Source organism: Scyliorhinus torazame, chromosome 4, assembly GCF_047496885.1.
Source record: "Scyliorhinus torazame isolate Kashiwa2021f chromosome 4, sScyTor2.1, whole genome shotgun sequence".
In the NCBI taxonomy this organism is placed as follows: Eukaryota; Metazoa; Chordata; class Chondrichthyes; order Carcharhiniformes; family Scyliorhinidae; genus Scyliorhinus; species Scyliorhinus torazame.
This window is the reverse complement of record NC_092710.1, coordinates 275782962-275804953: the sequence shown is the minus strand read 5'-3', so window position 1 is coordinate 275804953 and position 21992 is coordinate 275782962. Positions and strand designations below refer to the sequence as shown.

General features: G+C 46.8%; 1 protein-coding gene across 1 annotated transcript in view; it reads left to right on the top strand.

The window, feature by feature from the left end:
* The window catches only part of ttk (ttk protein kinase), an 84242-nt gene that overhangs the window by 13642 nt on the left and 48608 nt on the right, over window positions 1–21992 (top strand). Inside the window, 5 exon segments of the mRNA XM_072499811.1 lie at window positions 842–959; window positions 13394–13484; window positions 17048–17133; window positions 18177–18255; window positions 19937–20054. Of these exon segments, the coding sequence (XP_072355912.1) occupies window positions 842–959; window positions 13394–13484; window positions 17048–17133; window positions 18177–18255; window positions 19937–20054 (492 nt within the window).

The window sequence follows — 21992 nt, the reverse complement described above, 5'->3', positions numbered from 1 at the left end:
TCTATGTAAGGGCAAAGCAACCAGCTTGATTGGCACCCTTGCACAAACATTCACTTTCTATCACCGCCACGCAGTAGCAGCCGTGTGTATCATCTACACGATGTACTGCAGGAACTCACCAAGGCTCCTTCCAAACCCACAAACGCTGCTACCAGAAGGACAAGGCCAGCAGACACTTGGGAATACCACCACCTGGAATTTCGCCTCCAAGCCACTCACCATCCAGGTTTGAATCTGTATCATCGGCCCTTCACTGTTGCTGGAACTCCTTCCCTAATGGCACTGTGGGTGTAGCTGCACCATAGGAACCCTAGCAGTTCAAGAAGGTAGCCTGCCATCATCTCAAAAGGCATTTAGAGATGGCCAGTGACACCCACATCCCATAAGTTAATTCTTAAAAATTGCTGTTCAATTCAAATTCATTAAGTTGAAAAATCGTGAGTTCTGAAAGCCCGAAGGCTAAAGATTGTAATTCACAACACCATCTGAAGCTAATATTAAGAGAAGCCAGACAGCATGGTAAAGGAGAGAAAAAGTTTCAAACTTTGCTCTTTTGCTGAAAGGAAATATGTTTGCACTTTATTTTGGAACAGAATTCAGGAAAGGTGTTTTTTGTGCATTTGTGATGGTATATTTCTTTTCACTAAACAGAAACTTAAGATATATTATTTTCTTAATCTCACACTTGAAAGAGGGTCAATTCATTTTTCAAATATTATGTGTTTAAGTTGGGTAAAATTCCTGATTTGTCAATAAAGGTGGGATCTGACTTTTAACCACCCTGGCCAAAATATGTACGTATGTACGCCTATCTTAACTTCTATATTTTCCTCCTGCATAGTGACCGTGTGTAAAGCCACACCATGCATGCTATCAACCACGACTGATCCATTGAACACGAACAGAAAAAACAGTGAGAGTTCTGAAGAATTGCAAATTGATCCTTTTTTATCATTGAGGTAAAGTTGAATTTCATTTTTATGTTTGGAACCAATTCGTTTATTCCCAGAGAGGGTTGAGAAAATTTACTAAATTGTCAGAGCACAACTTAGAGAGTAGAGCTCCTGCCTTCGGACAGTTAGGAATCAAATAGTAAAGAATCATTCACACAGCACAAAATGAAGACCACTGAGTTGCACCGACTCTTATCACAGCAATGCAGCAAATCCAATTCTTTTCCCATCTCCGTCTTTTTATTACTCCGGTGTGGTAGTATGTATTGGGGGTCATGTGGGACTGGAAGCCCTAATGTCATTGGCTGACAGATCCCGGGTCCTGGTTGGCCGTTGACCTCATACTCCGCCCTGAAGGCGAAGTATAAGAAGCCGGTGCCTTCCCCCGCATGCCAGTTTACTATCGGGCTGCTGGGGAACAGACACGCTTAATAAAGCCTCATCGACTTCACTCTGTTTGTCTCACGGAGTCTTTGTGCGCCACATCCGGCTATTCTTGAATTTGTATCCCTATTAAGGCAGCATGGTAGTATTGTGGATAGCACAATTGCTTCACGGCTCCAGGGTCCCAGGTTCGATTCCGGCTTGGGTCACTGTCTGTGCGGAGTCTGCACATCCTCCCCGTGTGGGCGTGGGTTTCCCCCGGGTGCTCCGGTTTCCTCCCACAGTCCAAAGATGTGCAGGTTAGGTGGATTGGCCATGATAAATTGCCCTTAGTGTCCAAAATTGCCCTTAGTGTTGGGTGGGGTTGCTGGGTTATGGGGATAGGGTGGAGGTGTTGACCTTGGATAGGGTGCTCTTTCCAAGAGCCGGTGCAGACTCAATGGGCCGAATGGCCTCCTTCTGCGCTGTAAATTCTATGATTTGACAGTGCATTCAAAGTCGTAGCTACATGTTGCATAAGTGATGAGGCAACAAAATATTGTAGTTGGGAATGGTTCCCTGGCTTTACATAGTCAATGCACAGGAAATATTACTAAGTTCTATATTTCAAGGAAAAAGTTAAGCTTGTAATGTAAATTTTCTGTTAGTCTTTGCTACTGTGTACGTGTTCATTGTACTATCTAAGCACTTAGAGCAAAATAAATAGTTGCTGGAGTAAGATTTTGGCCCTTAGAGCCTGTTCTTATGATCAAGAAGATGATGACTGATCTACCTCAACTTCCTACAGTATCCCCACGTACCTTAATACCTTTATTATCCAAACATCCCTCAGCATCTGCCTTGAATATACTCAACTGAGCATTCAAAGTTCTCTGGGATGAAGAATTCCCATGATTCACAAGCCCCCCCCCCTTCCCGCCATGAACAACGATGCAATCATGCATCTGGTCTTGTGTCTTGCAGGAGCTGCTGGTGAAGGGGCGGGTGTCCCACAGCCAGGGCCCCACGTGCCGACCAGCGACAAGGACAATACCGACACGGACGGGAGCCGTTGACCTGAATCCCAGGACAACCCAGAGCTCGAGTCCAGGAATGACACAGATTTCCCGTCGCAGCTGTGTCCAAAACTTCCACAATCCCAGAGACACTCACCTCGGTTGAGCATGTTGGTGCCCCAGTAGCCTCTTCGCTATCTGGTGCGTACCACCCACGTGCTCCGGTACAGAAGGCGGAGGTAGGTGTTCCAAGGGGACAGACAGTCGGAGGACAGGCCGACCCCAGGGACTAGCTGCCGCCCAGACGGGTTTTGGGCTTCTGGATCGATTTGTGGGTATACAGTTGCAAAGCGAGGGACGACATGAGGGGTTGTCGGCGAGCATCCAGCACCTGCAGGTGCAGTTGGAGGAGTCCAACTGTGTGCAGAAGCAGGAGGTGGTGCAGACCATGCATGCACCCAAGCCAACACCACTTGGGTGGCATCTGTGGTGGAGGTCTTGGGGGTGAGGGGTTCTGCCATGGATTGACATGTCCAAAGCTTGGGGCGAGCTGTGCAGGTGGTGGCCAAGGCCCAGGACCGGGCTGTCATCTCACAGTCAGCAATGTGCCATGATCACCTGGACATTGCAGCAGCGGCACTCCTGAGTGTGGCCAAGTCACAACGGGTCCTGGCTGAGAGCATCGGCAACATTGCCCAGGTGCTGGCTGACATGGCATAGAAACCAAGGGAGGTGGCCCAGTCCCAGAGGGAAATGGCAGTAACTGGCTGATGTGGCACAGACCCAGAAGGTGATGGCACAGTCTCAGCATGATGTGACGCAGTCCCAGAGGGAGGTGATCCACTCCCTGTGCTCCATGGCCGCGAGCATGCAGACCCTGGTCGAGACGGCAGCAGGCCTCCAAGATTGGCAGTGCAGGCTGTGTCATTCCCGGACTTCGAGGGAGGAAGAGGTGACTGGGTCTGTGCTGGTGGCTCCCGCAGGGGAGGTGCTGGAACACCACAGTGCTTCGGACTCTTTTTTTTTTTTTCTTCTTTTTTTTCCCTTTTTTTTCCCCCCTCCCACCCCCTTTCCCTGGCGCAGCACATGGGCAGCGGGCAGAACAGGGTGGCACCACACCACCTGGGACACCCGAGTAGCAGATAGGCCCATCCAGGCCTGGCCGCCACAGGGGACCCAGGTTGCAGGGCGGGAATCACAGCATGCCGCCTCCACTCTTGATGTACCGTCTGGGGATCCACCTCGGCATAGTGTTAGGGCCCGTAATGCCATAAAATTAGACACCAGTTAAGTTGGCACGAGTCAGGGTGACTCAGTGGTTCGCCAGGTTCAATCCCGGGCCTGGGTCACTGTCCATGTGGAGTTTGCACATTCTCCCTGTGTCTGCATGGGTCTCACCCCTACAGCCCAAAAAGATGTGCAGGTAGGTGGATTGGCCATGCTAAATTGCCCCTTTAATTAAAAAAAAAAATGAAAAAATGTTGGCTTGGACTCGAATCTGTATGTTTCCTGTGCACAACGTTACTACCTGCCTTGGCGCTCCATTAGAAGGATGTGAGGGATGGGCTGGTCTGCGCTGGCCGCAGAGGGGATGTTTGCAGGGGTGGAGAATGGGTGGAAAGTGTTACTGTGGGCAGGAGTCAGATGTCGTCAAGTGATGCGGAACGAGCACCAGAGCTCATCCCAGTGCGGGGGTTGTCGTCATCCTCCACCCCATGGACCATATCCGCTGTTACTGCCAACCCAGGGCCTGCACCATGTAGCGCGGCAGGTATGTATCACGGATGGAGCTGCAGGCCGGGGGGTTGATGCAGTGTCCATGCCCTTGACCTGTTTCTCCCCCACCCCACTCAGTCGTGAACCTGGTGTCCCATGCCGTTGGCCCATCCTCTCCTTTCTCCCACTTCCTCCTCATCGGAAGAGGACTGATGGGGCTGGTGGGATGGGGGCACCCATACGGCCGGTGGCACTCTGCAGAACCAGGGGCCAAGATGAGGTACAGTGGGGTGCGCAGCAATATGACTGCCTTGCAGGCTGCCGAAAAGGCGGCCCGTGCCTGGACACTGCCCCAGTCCCGTGGGAGTCACCCCAGCTACACGGCCCATTCCCCCGGCCCTGGCAGAGCCCCCCAGCCAGCCCAACCGTGTCCAGCCCCGCAGCCCACAGTCGTGCCTCTCCGTTTCCTACCTCCTCTCTCTCCCTCATCAGGCACGGCGCCTATTGCCCGATTATTAAAAGCACAAGTGAACCTCGCTACCGGGAATTCCCCCACTGGAGGCGGAGAATCGTGGATGCCCCTTAAGAATACCGAGTCAGGAGACTTCCGGTTGCGGCGATGCGGAGCTAAGCCGCACATTTCGGCAGCTCCCGCGATCATGGACTTTTGGGCTCTCCAGAGGAGCCCCAACGAAAATGTTTTGAAGACGTCCTGTGTGGGAAGGTGAGAGCAAGGTCCCCCTCCACGATACATGGACCGGACAGGAAGTGAAACGGCAAAAAAACCGGCTTTGGAGCAGCGAGGGTAAAAAAACAAGATTGCGGCGGCCGGAGATAAAGAGGAATGTGGGCCAGAGCTGCAAGAGGTTATCAAGTGCTGTTTCGAGGAGCTGAAAAAAGAGATGCTGGCGCCAATGCTGTCGTCGATCGAAGGATTAGGGATGACCCAGAAGGCCCACGAGGTAAAGATCCGGGAGATGCAGAAAAAAAGTTGAAGCAAACGAGGATGAGGTCTTGGGCCTGGCGGTGAAGTTGGAGAGGCACGAGGCGCTGCATAAAAGGTGGGCGGAAAGATTCGAGGACCTGGAGAACAGGTCGAGGCGAAAGAATCTTCGGATCCTGGGTCTCCCTGAAGGAGTAGAGGGGGCCGATGCCGGGGCATATGCGAGCACGATGCTCGAGTCGCTGATGACTGCGGAGGCCTGTCCGAGGCCTCTGGAGCTGGATGGGGCACATCGGGTGTTGGCGAGGAGGCCCAAAGCCAACGAGCCGCCAAGGGCGATTGTGGTGAGGTTTCACCGTTTCACGGACAGAGAGAGGGTCTTGAGATGGGCCAAGAAAGAGCGGAGCAGCAGCTGGGAGAATGCGGAGATCCGAATCTACCCGGACTGGAGCGCGGAGATGGCAAAGAAGAGAGCTGGTTTTAACCGGGCCAAGGCGGTGCTACATCGGAAGGGAGTGAGATTCGGAATGCTGCAGCCAGCACGATTGTGGGTCGCATATTAGGATCAACACCAGTACTTTGAAGGGCCTGAGGAGGCTTGGACCTTTATCCAGACTGAAAAGTTGGACTCCAACTGAGGGTTTGTGGGGGTGGGGGGAATGTTGGATGTTTGTTCTACACAGGGTTTTAATCACGCGTAGGAAATGTTCCACGGGTTGGGTGATGGATGGGGATGTGGGCGCCGGTGCTGGAGGGAGGGGAGGCCCGGGGATGGCGGACATGAGATAAGGCCGCGACAGAAGCTGTGCCAGAGGGGGCGGGACTAGCTCAGGAAAGCGAGGGTTTTTTCCCGTGCTAGGGAAGGACGGTGGGGGGGTGGGGGGGGGGGGGGGGAGAGCGCACACTGATTGTTGGGGAGGAGGAGGAGGGGGGGGAGACTCCCACACTGATTGTTGGGGAGGAGGAGGAGGGGGGGGGAGAGACTCCCACACGGCGGGGTCAATGGGACAGCGGGGGAAGCCGGGGTCAGCAGGAGTCAGCTGACCTACGGGAGTGCTATGGGGGGAGCAAAAGAGCTAGACTGGGGTCTAGCGGGGGGGGGGGGGGTTGCTGCTGCACTGGCCGAGGGGGAACTGGATATGGGGTCGGGGGGTCCCCCGTCTGGGGGCGTGAGGGTGGCGCGGACACGGGACTGGCCTAGAAAAGGTGATGGCTAGTCTGCGGAGGGGGGGGGGAGGCCCCCCGATCCGGCAGATAACGTGGAATGTGAGGGGCCTGAATGGGCCGGTAAAGAGGGCCCGAGTGTCTGCGCACTTGAAGGGACTGAAGGCAGACATGGTCATGCTTCAGGCGACACATTTGAAGGCGGCAGACCAGGTCAGGTTAAGAAAGGGATGGGTAGGACAGGTATTCCATTCGGGGCTGGATGCAAAGAACAGAGGGGTGGCAATATTGGTGGGGAAGCGGGTGTCGTTTGAGGCTAAGAATATGATAGTGTATAAGGGAGGCCGATATGTGATGGTGAGCGGTAGGTTGCAGGGGACGTGGGTGGTATTGGTAAATGTATACGCCCCGAACTGGGACGATGCTGGATTCATGAAGCGTATGTTGGGGCGCATTCCGGACCTGGAGGTAGGAAGCTTGATAATGGGTGGGGATTTCAATACAGTGCTGGACCCAGCATCTGATAGCTCCAGATCTAGGACCGGAAAGAGGCGGGCTGCGGCCAAGGTGCTTAGTGGGTTTATGGACCAGATGGGGGGAGTGGATCCGTGGAGGTTTGCCAGGCCGCAGGCCAGGGAACTTTCTTTTTTCTCCCACGTGCACAAGGCCTACTCCCGGATAGATTTCTTTGTTCTGGGCAGGGCGCTGATCCCGAAAGTGGAGGGAACGGAGTATTCGGCCATAGCCATTTCAGATCACGCCCCGCACTGGGTGGAACTGGTGTTGGGAGAGGAGAGGGACCAACGCCCGTTGTGGCGGTTGGATGTGGGACTGCTGGCAGATGAGGCGGTATGCGGGAGGGTGAGGGGGTGCATTGAAAGGTATTTGGAAGCCAACGACAACGGGGAGGTGCAGGTGGGGGTAGTATAGGAGGCGCTGAAGGCGGTGGTCAGGGGAGAGTTAATCTCCATCAGGGCTCATAGGGAGAAGAGAGAGGGGAGGGAAAGGGAGAGGTTAGTGGGGGAAATTTTAAGAGTGGACAGGAGATACGCAGAGGCCCCTGAAGAGGGACTACTCCGGGAGAGGCGAAGTCTCCAGACGGACTTCGACCTGTTGACCACAGGGAAGGCAGAGGCACAGTGGAGGAAAGCGCAGGGGGCGACGTATGAGTATGGGGAGAAGGCGAGCCGGATGCTGGCACACCAGCTCTGTAAGAGTATGGCAGCAAGGGAGATGGGTGGAGTCAAGGATGGAAGGGGAACTACGGTGCGGAGTGCGATGAAAGTAAATGAGGCATTCAAGGCCTTCTATGAGGAGCTGTGTAGATCCCAGCCCCCAGCGGGGGAAGGGGGAATGCGACGATTCTTGGACCAACTGGGGTTCCCGAAGGTGGAGGAGCAGGAGGTGGCTGGCTTGGGGGCACCAATTGGGTTGGAGGAGCTGTTTAAAGGACTGGGGGGCATGCAGGCAGGGAAGGCCCCAGGACCGGATGGGTTCCCGGTTGAGTTCTACAGGAAGTACGTAGACCTGTTAGCCCCTTTGCTGGTAAGGACTTTTAATGAGTCAAGGGAGGGAAGGACCCTACCCCCGACAATGTCTGAGGCGACGACCTCTTTGATCCTGAAGCGGGATAAGGACCCACTGCAATGTGGGTCGTACAGGCCGATCTCGCTCCTCAACGTGGATGCTAAGTTGCTGGCAAAAGTGCTTGCTACGAGGATCGAGGACTGTGTCCCGGGGGTGATTCACGAGGACCAGACGGGATTTGTAAAGGGCAGGCAGCTAAACACCAATGTGCGGAGGCTCCTAAACGTGATTATGATGCCATCGGTGGAGGGAGAGGCGGAGATAGTGGCAGCTATGGACGCGGAGAAGGCCTTTGACCGGGTGGAATGGGAGTATCTCTGGGAAGTGTTGCGGAGGTTTGGATTTGGGGGGGGGTTTATCAGTTGGGTTAAGCTCCTTTGTAGAGCCCCGGTGGTGAGTGTGGTTACGAATCGGCGGAGGTCGGAGTATTTTCGGCTGTATCGAGGGACGAGGCAGGGGTGCCCCCTGTCCCCCCTGTTGTTTGCATTAGCAATTGAGCCTTTGGCCATGGCATTAAGGGAGTCCAGGAAATGGAGGGGAGTGGTCCGAGGGGGAAGAGGAGCACCGGGTGTCGCTGTATCTGGATGACCTGTTGCTGTATGTGACAGATCCAGTGGAGGGGATGGTGGAGGTCATGCGGATCCTAAGGGAGTTTGGGGATCTTTCGGGCTATAAGCTCAATGTAGGGAAGAGTGAGCTCTTTGTAGTACAGGCAGGAGACCAGGAAAGGGGGATAGACAATTTACCGTTGAGGAGGGCGGAAAGGAGCTTTCGGTACCTGGGGATCCAAATAGCTAGGAGTTGGGGGGCCCTACATAAACTTAATTTGACGAGGCTGGTGGAGCAGATGGAGGAGGACTTCAAACGATGGGATATGTTGCCGCTCTCGCTAGCGGGTAGAGTGCAGTCGGTCAAAATTGTGGTCCTCCCGAGGTTTCTTTTTGTGTTCCAGTGCCTTCCAATTGTGATCACCAAGGCCTTTTTTAAGAGGGTAGGCAGGAGCATTATGGGGTTTGTGTGGGCGAATAAGACCCCGAGGGTAAGGAGGGGGTTTCTGGAGCGCAGTAGGGACAGAGGAGGGTTGGCGTTGCCGAATCTGGGTGGCTACTACTGGGCAGCCAATGTGGTGGCGATGATCCGTAAGTGGGTGATGGAGGGAGAGGGGGCGGCATGGAAGAGGTTGGAGATGGCTTCCTGTAAAGGATCGAGCCTGGGGGCGCTGGTGACGGCACCGCTGCCGGTCTCGCCGACTAGGTATACCACGAGTCCGGTGGTGGTGGCAACGCTAAAGATATGGGGCCAGTGGAGACGGCACAGGGGGGCAACGGGAGCCTCGGTGTGGTCCCCGATCAGGGGTAACCATCGGTTTGTCCCAGGGAGGATGGACGGGGGGTTTCAGAGCTGGCATCGGGCAGGGATTAGAAGAATAGGGGGGGGGACCTGTTCATCGATGGGACATTTGCGAGCTTAGGGGCGCTGGAGGAGAAATTTGGACTACCCCCGGGAAATGCCTTCAGGTACATGCAAGTGACGGCGTTTGTGAGGCGGCAGGTGAGGGAATTCCCGCTGCTCCCGGCACACGGGATTCAAGACAGGGTGATCTCGGGGGTATGGGTCGGAGAGGGCAAGGTGTCGGCAATATACCAGGAGATGAAAGAAGAGGGGAAGGCTTTGGTAGAGGAGCTGAAGGGTAAATGGGAAGTGGAGCTGGGGGAGGAGATTGTAAAGTTGAAAAAAATTTTGTTGAAAAATTCTTAATAAATATATTTTAAAAAAAAAAAAAGAATACCGAGTCAGGCCAGCTAATGATAAGCAAGTGATGTTTGCTGTACGTGCAGAGTGGAACACATTGACGCCACTTTCAAGGCACTGGAGAATTACGATTTGGCGTTAACCCAGCGCCCACCGCAATTTCGGCATCAAAACCGATTCTCTGCCCAATCGCCTTTCCCGATTTCGGTGTTTGCCGATGGAGAATCCCACCCCTCATTTTTTTCCCAAGCTGGTGTTTACTTTTCATATCGTAAACTCTCAGCACAGTGCAGCCACAGTTTGGACTGAAACCAAAAACCCCATGCATGAAAACACCTTTGTTTATAATTAATCTAGATGAGTTTTACCCTGTCCTACAAATTAAATCCACTTTATTCCTTACCTTATTTCCAATTTTGTTAGGATCCCGCTCCACACCCCAATGTTTGTTAGGATACCAGACAAGAACCCCAAACAATTTTTTAATTTGTAAAACTGAGGAAAGGATACTTCACCCCAGGAATAATGACTGACCAATAGGTAAAACAAACTTTAATTTACAAACAGAATTAACCACATTAACATCAGAGGAATAGCTTTACAATTCAGTTAAACAATTCTTAAATGAAAGGAAAAATTTGAGCATACTATTTACTCCTGCTAGTGATTTCAATGAAGCAACCAATTCAGTTCAAATTCCACTAACAAATAAAGGTAACACGACAGGGTACTTGCTTATCTATGTAAAGACTTTTGGAGAGAGATTCTTTCAAGAGCAGATCCAGTACACGTCTGTCTTATAAGACTCAAATCCTATGACAAACTGCTGGTCAACTTAAAATCTTATAACAGACTGTAAAACTACAGACTGACCTTCCTCCTCCAATTAATTACATAATCTGTATCCAACTAAGTGACACAAATATAAAATATATATATATCAATTTCTTAGTCATCGCAATGTTTAACAATGCACTTATAGATCACTCATTAAAACTACCTCTGCTTCCTAAAAATGGCTCGTTATATTCCTCACTCTGCTGCTGCCATTCAAGGCGGGGATGAACCGGGTTAAATGAGGAGTGTATAAGAGCATGTAATGAGCAGCATCAGGACTACCTAAGACCATAAAATATAGGAGTGGGAGCAGGCCATTTGGCCCACTGATTCTCCCATTGAATAAAGTTGTGGCTGATTTGATTGTGGCCTTCACTCCACTTGCCTGTGTGTCCCCCATAACCTTTGACTCCGCGTTGATCAAAAATTAATCGAACCGATATATTCAATGAATCATCGAATTTCATAGAATTTACAGTGCCGAAGGAAGCCATTCGGCCCATCGAGTCTGCACCGGCTCTTGGAAAGAGCACCCTACCCAAGCATACACCACCCTATCCCCATAACCCAGTAACCCCACTCAACCAACACTAAGGGCAATTTTGGACACTAAGGCCAATCCACCTAACCTGCACATCTTTGGACTGTGGGAGGAAACCGGAGCACCCGGAGGAAACCCATGCACACACAGGGAGAACGTGCCGACTCCGCACAGACAGTGACCCAGCCGGGAATCGAACCTGGGACCCTGGAGCTGTGAAGCAATTGTCCTAACCACTATGCTACCGTGCTGCCCTAATGACCGAGCCTTCAATCCTCGTCTCCATCTTGAATGGGAGACCTTTTATTTTGAAACTAAAAACAAAAGGTCAATCTGGTGAGGCTACAATACTGGACTACAATACACCCATATTAAACCATAAAAGATTGGATTGGATTTGTTTATTGTCACGTGTACCAAGGTACAGTGAAAAGTATTTTTCTGCGAGCAGATCATTAAGCATCGGGTGAAGCATACAGGGGTGTAGTGTTAATCAGGTCAGTCCATAAGAGGGTCGTTTAGCAGTCTGGTAACAGTGGGGAAGAAGCTGTTTTTGAGTCTGTTCGTGCGTATTCTCCGACTTTTGTATCTCCTGCCCGATGGAAGAGTGAGTAGGCAGGGTGGGAGAGGTCTTTGATCATGCTGCCCACTTTCCCCAGGCAGCGGGAGGTGTAGATAGAGTCAATGGTTGGGGGGCAGGTTCGTGTGATGGACTGGGCTGTGTTCACGACTCTCTGAAGTTTCTTGCGGTCCTGGGCCGAGCAGTTGCCATACCAGGCTGTGATTCAGCCAGATAGGATGCTTTCTATAGTGCATCTGTAAAAGTTGGTAAGAGTTAATGTGGACATGCCGAATTTCCTTAGTTTCCTGAGGACGTATAGGCGCTGTTGTGCTTTCTTGGTGGTAACGTCGACGTGGGTGGACCAGGACAGATTTTGGGAGATGAGTACACCATGGAATTTCAAACTGCTAACCATCTCCACCTCAGCCCCGTTGATGCTGACATGGGTGTGTACAGTACTTTGCCTTCTGAAGTCAATGACCAGCTCTTTAGTTTTGCTGGCATTGAGGGATAGATTGTTGTCGCTGCACCACTCCACTAGGTTCTCAATCTCCCTTTGAGATAAACTATTCGACAACCAATCATTTGGACCAATGCACTTTTGTTGTGCCGAATTGTGAATGATAGTGAATAATCAGGGGGATGAGGCTCTGAAAACATACCCATTCTCAATGTTGGAATGTAACATGCAGAGGATGAGGCTCTTGTATTCTCAACCCTCATGTGAGAATCAAGGCAGAAGTGCTGAGATTCCCACCATAACATGCTAGTCTTCCGTCAATCTTTCTTACATCATATGGTACCAAGAAACCTCTTACAAATGAGGGCAGATCCAGAGCTAACTGTGCCTCCAGCCAAGCTATTCAGTACAGCGTCAACATCCTGATGACCATGTGAAAAATTGTCCAAGTCTTTTCCTTTCCACAATAGCAAGACTAATCCAATCCAGCCAGTTACCATCCCATTGGTCTACTCTCAATAATCAGAAAATTAGTGGAAGGCATGGCTAACTGTGATATCAAGTAATACCTGCTCACTAAAAACTACTCGCTGATGCTCAATTTTGGTTTTGCTGCGACCATTCGTCTCCAGCCCTCATTATGGCTTTGGTCCAAATATGGACAAATGGACTGAATTCCAGAGATGAGGTGAGAGTGATTATCCTTGACATTGTGAACATTTGACAAAATGTGGCAAGAGGTATTACATAGGATTGCTGCACTGTTCAGTGCTGTGCAGATTTAGCATAACTTACCTAGTTTTCAATTCTATCCCCCTCACAATAAAGCCCAGTGTTTCCTTTGCTTCTTTAGGACCGTGCCAACCTCTAGCGCAACATTTAGTGATTGATCTCTTTGTCCCTCTACCCCATCCAGACTTGCACCTTGGAAGTAATAAATGATATCTGTATTCTTCCTACCAAAATGTACTAGCTCCCATTTATTTGTTTTGAACTTAATTTGGCCATTCTGCAAGTTCATCATGCCTTTCATAATTTGCTATCCTCCAGTATTCACTATCTCTTTTCTCCCCCCACCAACAAATTTGATGTCACCAGCCAATTTAGAAATTGTTTTTGATTTTGAAGTTCAAATTGTTAACAAATTTTAAAAATACTGATCCTTGTGGAACACCACTTCCTTTCCTACCTTTCTCTATCCCTCGTAATTTGCTGACAACAGATGTTGGGAAAACTAGCTTACAATACCCTAGTTTCCCCCTTTCTTAACTAGCGGATAAATAATATTCAGGTAAAAACCTGCTGTGATTCACAAGAGCCAATTGCTTGCTTGTGGGTGTAGTCTTTGCTAAACCCTTGTGAAGTAACTCATTCATCATAAATTTTAAAAATGTTTATTGTCCTTTGCCAAAGGTTACTATTTGTCGGCACCAATTCAAATTTTTATTCTTTGTGCATTGACTCAAGTCACCAATTATTACTTTTTTTTATCTTATTAGGGCTGACATGGGCAACTTGGCCAAAGAACGAGATGTAGCACTGGTGGACCAGATGATGGTCCAACAGTTGAAATACAGTGCTGGTACCAAGGTAGGAGATTTCTCAGCTGAACCTTTAACTGTAATATATTGAAAATATGTTTGAGAAAAGTTAATTATTCATTATTCAATTGTATGCTGGTGATGGACAATCCCTTGTGCCTCTATAATATAGACCAAGACTGAAACTGTTTTTGATTTGGAGGTGCATGCTTATAAAAGTCTGAAGAGATTGGCTCCAGTTTAACCTTTCACCAAAAGGCTTTCTGGAGTAAAACATAATAGTAAGAGGATATTGCCTAAAGGGGGAAAAGAAAATGGATGAAACTTAAATGCTAGTGATGTTTGTGAACAATGACACACAGCAAGTGGATATTATTAGGCCATGATCACCGTCGATGTTTTGGAGTCTGAACCATACTTCTAGTGGAAGGATTAGGTGAATATGTTGACTTGGGTAACATCCCTAAAAAAAGAGGAAACGAGGTATGGCTATTTACACTTCCTCCAGGAAATAAAATCAGAAGTAAAGTATTTTGTGATATGGATGCCTTCTGTTGGATACTGATGAATATTTGGACTTTCTGTTAGAATTCTTGGATGAAATGTACATAAAGCTGACTTGCTAAATGCCTGAAGCATGGTCAGATTTGGATCGAATTTGGAAACGGATGGTTATTGCGTTGAAGAATATCTCATGGAATTTAACAGATTGAATTTTGTCAATCTTTTATACATTTAGGGATTGCTAGATCAGTACTAGCATTTAAATTGCTGGATTGTACCAAGGTGTTTTGTGGACAGGCCACTGGTTCCAATTAATATTCAACTCTCCGGGATGGAGACCCCTAAATGTATTGGTTGTCAATAGCCTTAAAATTTCCTCCAGAAAATCATTTCCTTCAGCCTGATGGAAGAAATGAGATATTCTGTGGTGACACAACAAAAGAGGAATTAATGATTGCTTGATTTTGAAATGGTCCAGATTTTGGAAACTGGAGTTGCAAGCGTGGAAGGATTAAAAATGAAGATAAAGGCACCTTCATCTCTGGCTATTAAAGCAGATACAAAATTGAAACCGCAATAATAAGCTAATTAATTCCAAGAATGCCCTCTGAACAGTTAAGTCAAGCTTCAGATGTAATCAAAGCATCATGTCCAAAGTGATGGGGAACAGGTCCTTTAAATGACACGGAATTCTGAGGATGAGGTGAAGTTAATGAAAAAGCTGAACAAATTATACTGGTTGCAATGAGCTTTAGCCCTGTAGTGTATTGGTTGTGGATTCCTTTAACTGCAGTACCAGATAGTGCTTGCACTTCAATGAAATGTGGCAAAGACTGGTAAAATTTATTTTGATTCACCATTAAGAAAGAATCAAAGCGAGGTTAAGGAATATAACTTTTAGATTTGATGACAACATATTGAGATCACTAGAGAGTTATTATTCCAATTAAAATAGCTGGAGTAAGCCATTTTATAAATGCTGATGTGGTTTCTCGTGAGGTACCCATGCTGTTAAGTAAACACAAGACACAAATGAAACTTGACATGGAGCTTTACAAGACAAATGGAAGTTGTAAAAAGTCAGTATATTTGGGTCTACCCATTCGGGGCATTATTGTGTTCCTTTTACAAAACCTTGTGTTTCTCATCGGTGTTAGAACAGTTAACTTACATAGACAATTTGCTTGCTCTACTTGTCTTTAAAAATCATGTTAAAAGATGGGGGTGTAATTTATGAAAAATATACAAGGCTAATGAAGGTTCGTGAGCAATGTGGATGCTGAAAGTATCAGTGGACAATACCATGAGCTATTTTAAGACTTCATAGGCAGTTGACTTTAATAAGGTAGTTGCCATGGACCAAAAGTTTTGAATAAGGATGCATCTGTGGCCTGAATGATGTTTCCAGGGTATGACTTTTTTTTGGTGCAAGATATTTTGCTGAAGATGGATGGTGCTCAATGGAAAGCAGATCACACAATATTTCATCACTGTGGTTAAAAAAGCTTTGCAGGTATCTTCATGGTACACGTTGATTTCTTATGGGTAGCAGTGAATATTTTGAGATATAATGTTAATAAGATTAGAGTGAAATTTAAAATTGGAGTCAGGCATGTGGGGTTTTAAAATTATATTGGTTTAAGCAGGATAGGTCTGGGATAACTTGAAGCAACCATCCAATTTAGAGAATTCTACTGCCATCTTGTACTAGGTCATCACAGAAAGATGATCTAACTAAAGAAAGAGTCATTGTGAAGCCTGACCCATCAATTGAACTGGTTGAGCATTTGGATGTTAATTTTGATGTGTTGGAGTTCTGTGCCACAATACATTCAGAATGTTTTGAGTCAATAGAAATGTTAAAGGCTGAATCTGGAGAAATATGTGCTTAAAGAGTTTCCCATCCTAAAGTGACCCAAAATATGTGAAATGCTTTCACATTGTAATCTTCCTGATTCGTGTGCAACTAGTTTCATGATATTTTGGATGGTTGAACTGGGGAATGTCCTTCAGCATGGGAAACTAAGAAAATAACAATTGTAAAAAGTACTTTCAATGATGAAACACTGGTATTGTGCAAGCAGTGGATATGGGATTCAATTTGTCAAAAATTGAAGATGGCATATCCATTGAATGTTATGTATATAATTGTTCATTATTAGATTGTATATACTCTTATAGTGAATGAGGTAACATAATTAATTTTGCTGGCTTGAAATAAATGTTGAAGAAAATTAAAATCTGATTCAATGGGTAGATGCAAATCATCAGTTATCTGTACGAAGTCTTACAACGGCAGGTTAAAGTCCAACAGGTTTATTTGGAATCACAAATTTTTGGAGCATAGCTCCTTCATCAGGTGTGATGTATATGAGTGATTAATGGGCAAGTCCTTAATTTCATTGATTTCAGTGTCATCCTATTGGGCTGCACGGTAGCACAGTGATTAGCACAGTTGCTTCACAGCTCCAGGGTCCCAGGTTCGATTCCTGGCTTGGGTCACTGTCTGTGCGGAGTCTGCACGTTCTTCCCGTGTCTGCGTGGGCTTCCTCCGGGTACTCCCGTTTCGTCCCGCAGTCCAAAGATGTGTAGGTTAGGTGGATTAGCCATGATAAATTGCCCTTAGTGTCCATAAAGATTGGGCTAGGTTATGGGGATAGGATGGAGGCGTGGGATTCTCTTTCCAAGGGCCGGTGCAGATTTGATGGGCTGAATGGCCTCCTTCTGCACTGTGAATTCTATGAACATATGGAAGAGCAGGGTAATTCTGACAGCAACATCCTGATTTCACTGAATTGCACATGCTCGGACGCTGAAAGTTCCTGTATGATTTATTCTATTAAATGTTGAACACTGTTAGCCTGTTATTCATTATGTAGGCAAATTCCAGACCAATTTTTACCGACATCTAATAAATAAAATTATTATTGACTCTTAAGTTAAAACAAGATCATTTATTGAACAAAGGTGGCAGGCGAGTATTTAACTGAAGACTATGTACCTTAGCATAATTTTCCCCACCCCCAAGTAGCCTACCACAGTCATCCCAAAACATATCACCCTTGTCAGCTGTTGTAACCTAAACTGACCTTTATATTTTCTTTACAGGTCATGCAATCAAGCAGTGTCTCTCTTCAGCCGAAAATGAATGAAGCAGCAAGTGACTTGAAGATGGATGTTGCCTCTGTGAAGATGTAAACCTTAAACACTTTCATAATTATTCTGTTCGGAAACGTTGGCTCTTTTCTCTCCCCACAGATGCTGCCAGACCTGCTGAGATTTTCCAGCATTTTCTCTTTTGGTTTCAGATTCCAGCATCCGCAGTAATTTGCTTTTATCCATAATTATTCTGTAACTTGTGATTAATAATAATCTTTATTGTCACAAGTAGGCTTACATTAACTGCAATGAAGTTACTTTGAAAAGCCCCTAGTTGCCACATTCCGGCGCCTGTTCGGGTGCACAGAGGGAGAATTCAGAATGTCCATATTACCTAGCAGCACATCTTTTAGGACTTGTGGGTGGAAATCGGAGCACCCAGAGAAAATCCACAGGGAGAACGTGCAGACTCCGCACAGACAGCAACCCAAGCCAGGAATCTAACCTGGGACCACGGTGCTGTGAAGCAACTGTGCTACCGTGCTGCCACGTTTTTAGTAAATTATTAGGGGGGCAACACCATTTGCTCTATTGGCAATTTTTACTTTCCATTATCTTGTGTTGACTCGATATTTGCCATTTAGTATATCATAAAATAATTTGCTTGGTATTTTGTGGCATGTAAATTGTTTTTTATTCGACTAATGGGATATGGACTGGGCCTCATCTCTAACTGCCTTTGAGTTTGTGGTGACCTACCTTCTTGAACAGCTGGAGTATATGTATAAATACACCCCCAGTGCTGTTAGGGAGTGAGTTCCAGGATTTTGATTCAATTACAGTAATAGAATGGCAATATCAAAGTCCGGATGATGTGGCTTGGAGGGACACTTGCAGGTGGTTGTGTTCCCTGTACCTGCTGTCCTCTCTTTTTAGATGGTAACGGGCATGGGTTTGAAAGATGCTGTCAAAGGAGCCTTGGCGAGTTGCTGCAGTGTGTCTTTGAGATGGTACACATTGCAGAATAAAATATTAAATTCTATTTTACAATAATAAAATTGTCACGGGAGTCGTAGAGATTTGGAATGTAATTGGTTGTACCTAATTTTGTTGACAATTTCTCTTTTTAAATCTTCAGGCACACTTGTACATCAAAAGCAATGCGTGTATTAGCGTCAGCATTCCCTGAACCAGATTCATGTACCTATGAGTTGAAGGTAATTTATTTAACCATTTAATTTAAGCTTTGTTCAAACACTGATAAAAAAGCTGAAGGCCTGAGGTGAGAGTGACTGCCCTTGACATCAAGCAACATTTGAAAGTATGGCATCAAGGAGCCCTAGTGCCCACTGACTCCAGTTATGTTAGTAGGAAAATACTCTGCTGGTTGGAGTCATACGTGGCACAAAGGAAGACGGTTGTAGTTGGAGGTCAATCATCTCGCTCCAGGACATCACTGCAGGAGTTCCTCAGGATAGTTACCTAGGCACAACCACCTTCAGCTGCTTCATCAATGACCTTCCCTCCATTATAATGTCAGAAGTGGGGATGTTCACTGCACAATGTTCAGCACCATTTGCGACTCCTCAGATACTGAAAAATGCCATGTCCAAATGCAGCAAGAGCTGGACAATGTCCAGACTTGAGCTGACAAGTGGCAAGTAACATTCACTCCACACAAGTGTCAAGCAATGACCACCTCCAACAAGAGAAGATCTAATCATCACCCCTCGACATATTACCACCGCTGAATCCCCCACTATCAACATCCTGGGGGTGGCCATTGACCAGATGCCATATAAATACTGTGGCTACCAAAGACTAGGAATCTTGTGGTGAGTAACTCCCTTCCTGACACCCCCCCGCCCCCCCCAAAGCGTATCAATCATCTAAAAGATATAAGTCAGGAATGTAAAGGAATACACTCCACTTGCCTGGGTGAGTGCAACTCCAACAACACTCTAGAAGCTTGACACCATCCAGGTCAAAGCTGTCAGCTTGGTTGTCATCCCTTCCACAAACATTCACTCCCTCCACCGATGAACAGTGGCAGCAGTGTGTACCTCACCAATGTTGCTTAGGCAACACTTCCAAACCCAAGACCACTACCATCTAGAAGGATAAGAGCAGCATATACCTGGGAACACCACCTGGAGGTTCCCCTCCAAGTCATTCACCATCATTCCTGACTTGGAAATATATCGCTTTTCCTTCACCATCGTGGGGTCAAAATCTTGGAATTCCCTCCCTAATAGCACTGTGGGTGTACCAACACCTTGGACTGCGTGGTTCAGGAAGGCAGCTCACCATCACCTTCTCATCGGAAATTAGGGATGGTCAATAAATGCTGGCCTACCCAGTGGCACCCACATCCCATAAATGAATTTCAAAGAATTTCTTCCTGGCCCTGTAGGTAGGCAATCAATACACAATAATACTTCTTCCAAACCAGTTGTATAAATGAAATTGTTCCCATAAGAAAGTGTCTGGTGGTTCCTCTTAATACTGCAGTTGATAGTGAGAACTTGTCATACAGTGAGCTTTCTTTTTAAACCTGCAGTGTTCATTGCTTTGAATTACAAAAATATAAATTGGTGTAATATAAAAAAATCTGAATTGTAAAAATTGCTGAAAGGCATCCTTCAGATGTTTCTGTTTCCACCATTTTCTATTTTTTATTAAGTAATTTAAACGGGAATAATTTAGATCTGAGGTTCAATTGGTTTCAGTAAAAGAAATCTGAAAATTAGTTATGCATTTGTAAACATCAAATGATGCATTCACCACGTTTATTTTCATTTGGTGCAATCCATATGTGGCCACCATTCTGTACTGAAGTATCTCCAGTAAATATCAGCCGCACGTGGAAGTTCTTAATCTGTTATTTTATACCTTCAGTGTGGTTCAAGTGTCACCAGTTCCCCCAATTTGGAAAGCTCAAATGAAGATAGTGACAAGGTTAATGATTCTCCCATCTTCACTCGCACCGGACCATTTGCTTTAAAAAAGCAAGGAGGTAAATTTAATAAAATATTATGTATCCTCCAGCTAAAAACCACTGGGCTTGAATTAACTGGCCATGGTTGTTCCGTAAGTAAAGACAAGTGATGCTGGAATATTAGCATTTGCTGCCTTTTTTCATCAGCGAAAGGGGTATTGGAATACTTTCACTCCAAGTTGAGAGCAACAAAGAGCAAAGCAAGGCTTATTTCTGCTGGCTTTCAAATCTACTTTTCAACAAATAAATTGCTTTAACAAAAACAGAAAATATGGACAATCACAGCAGGTTGGACAACAGCTGTGGAGAGAGAAGGGATGACTCAAAGTTGGAGAGAGCTGGAAATAGGGTCAGATTTATGCTGTTGTGGGGGTAGGGGGGGTGGGTTGGAGCAGTAGGGCTATATAAAGGGACACCTCCACCTTTTCACTAACCTGCTGAGATTGTCCAGTATTTTCTATTTTTGTTTCCGATTCCAGCATCCGCAGTAATTTGCTTTTATCTTTTTTTTAAATTTAGAGTACCCAATTATTTTTGTTTTCCAATTAAGGGGCAATTTAACGTGGCCAATCCATCTAACCTGCACATCTTTGGGTTGTGGGGCTGAAACCCACGCAGACATGGGGAGAATGTGCAAACTCCACACGGACAGTGACCCAGGGCTGGGATTTGAACCCGGGTCCTCAGCTCCGCAGTCCCAGTGCTATCCACTGCACCACATGCTGCCCCAATTTGCTTTTATCTTCAATAAATTTCTTTAATTTACTAATGGGGCTGCACAGTAGCACAGTGGTTAGCAAAGTTGCTTCACAGTAGCACAGTGGTTAGCAAAGTTGCTCCACAGCTCCCAGTTCGATTCCTGGCTTGGGTCACTGTCTGTGCGGAGTCTCCACGTTCTCTCCGTGTCTGCGTGGGTTTCATCCGGGTGCTCCGGTTTCCTCCCACATTCCAAAGATGTGCAGCTTAGGTGGATTGGCCATGCTAAATTGCCCATAGTGACCCAAAAGGTTAGGTGGGGTTACGGGGATAGGGTGGAGGTGTGATTGGCAGGATTGTCTTTCCAAGGGCCGGTGCAGACTTGATGGGCCAAATGGCCTCCTTCAGCACTGTAAATTCTATGATAATGCATTTTCAGTCCAGGAAAGACTTCCACACCTTTCTACACAGATGGGGGGCATTCTTAACCTTCTTCCCACCCACCCCTCACCAGGCAGGAATAGTGGAGAATACAAACAAATCTGCAGCCTGCCTTGAAAATGCCTATTTTGGGTAAACATGAAGTTGGATGGGAAGCAATGAACTAGCTAGCTCTTGCAAGGCAGGTTAGTAACTTGAATAGGTTAATACGATTGTGTATCTCATTTTCATAGTCTTTTTTATTTAACAGCTGGGGACTGGGTTTTCAATAGCATGGAGAATCCTTTACCTAAAGATATGTGCAAGCTATTGCATCCAGCCTTTTATAGCATTATATATGGCCGGGCAGCTGTGTCAGCAGATACAAGATCTTGAAGCTAGCCCATGATCCGATTTTCTTCTCCTGTTTCAGTTCCCATCTGCAGCTTCTACCAAAGACCTTCCTGCTCCATGCTGGCTGCTGTCTGGAAAATGGAGAAAATAATTTTGCAGAACCTCCACATTCCCTGTATTACCAGCTTTCCTGGCTGCTACTAGTCCCTCGTAATTTTTCGTATTACTATCTGGACTGGTATTTTTTTATGTTAGTTGTCATCTAATTCTGCATAATGGAGGCTGCATCTTTTCCATTCTTTCATTGGATTCCTCCAGTATAAGCTGCACTAGGTCCAATACAAGTCAGTTGTATTTTTCTAGGTTTGCTTATTTTAGACAATTCTCTGTTCTGTTTACAAGTCCCATTTCCATCCTAATTTAATTCCACGTAGGAAGGATTTGCAGTGCAAGTTGGAGCTTCAGGGTGTCCATTTGTATCTGTGG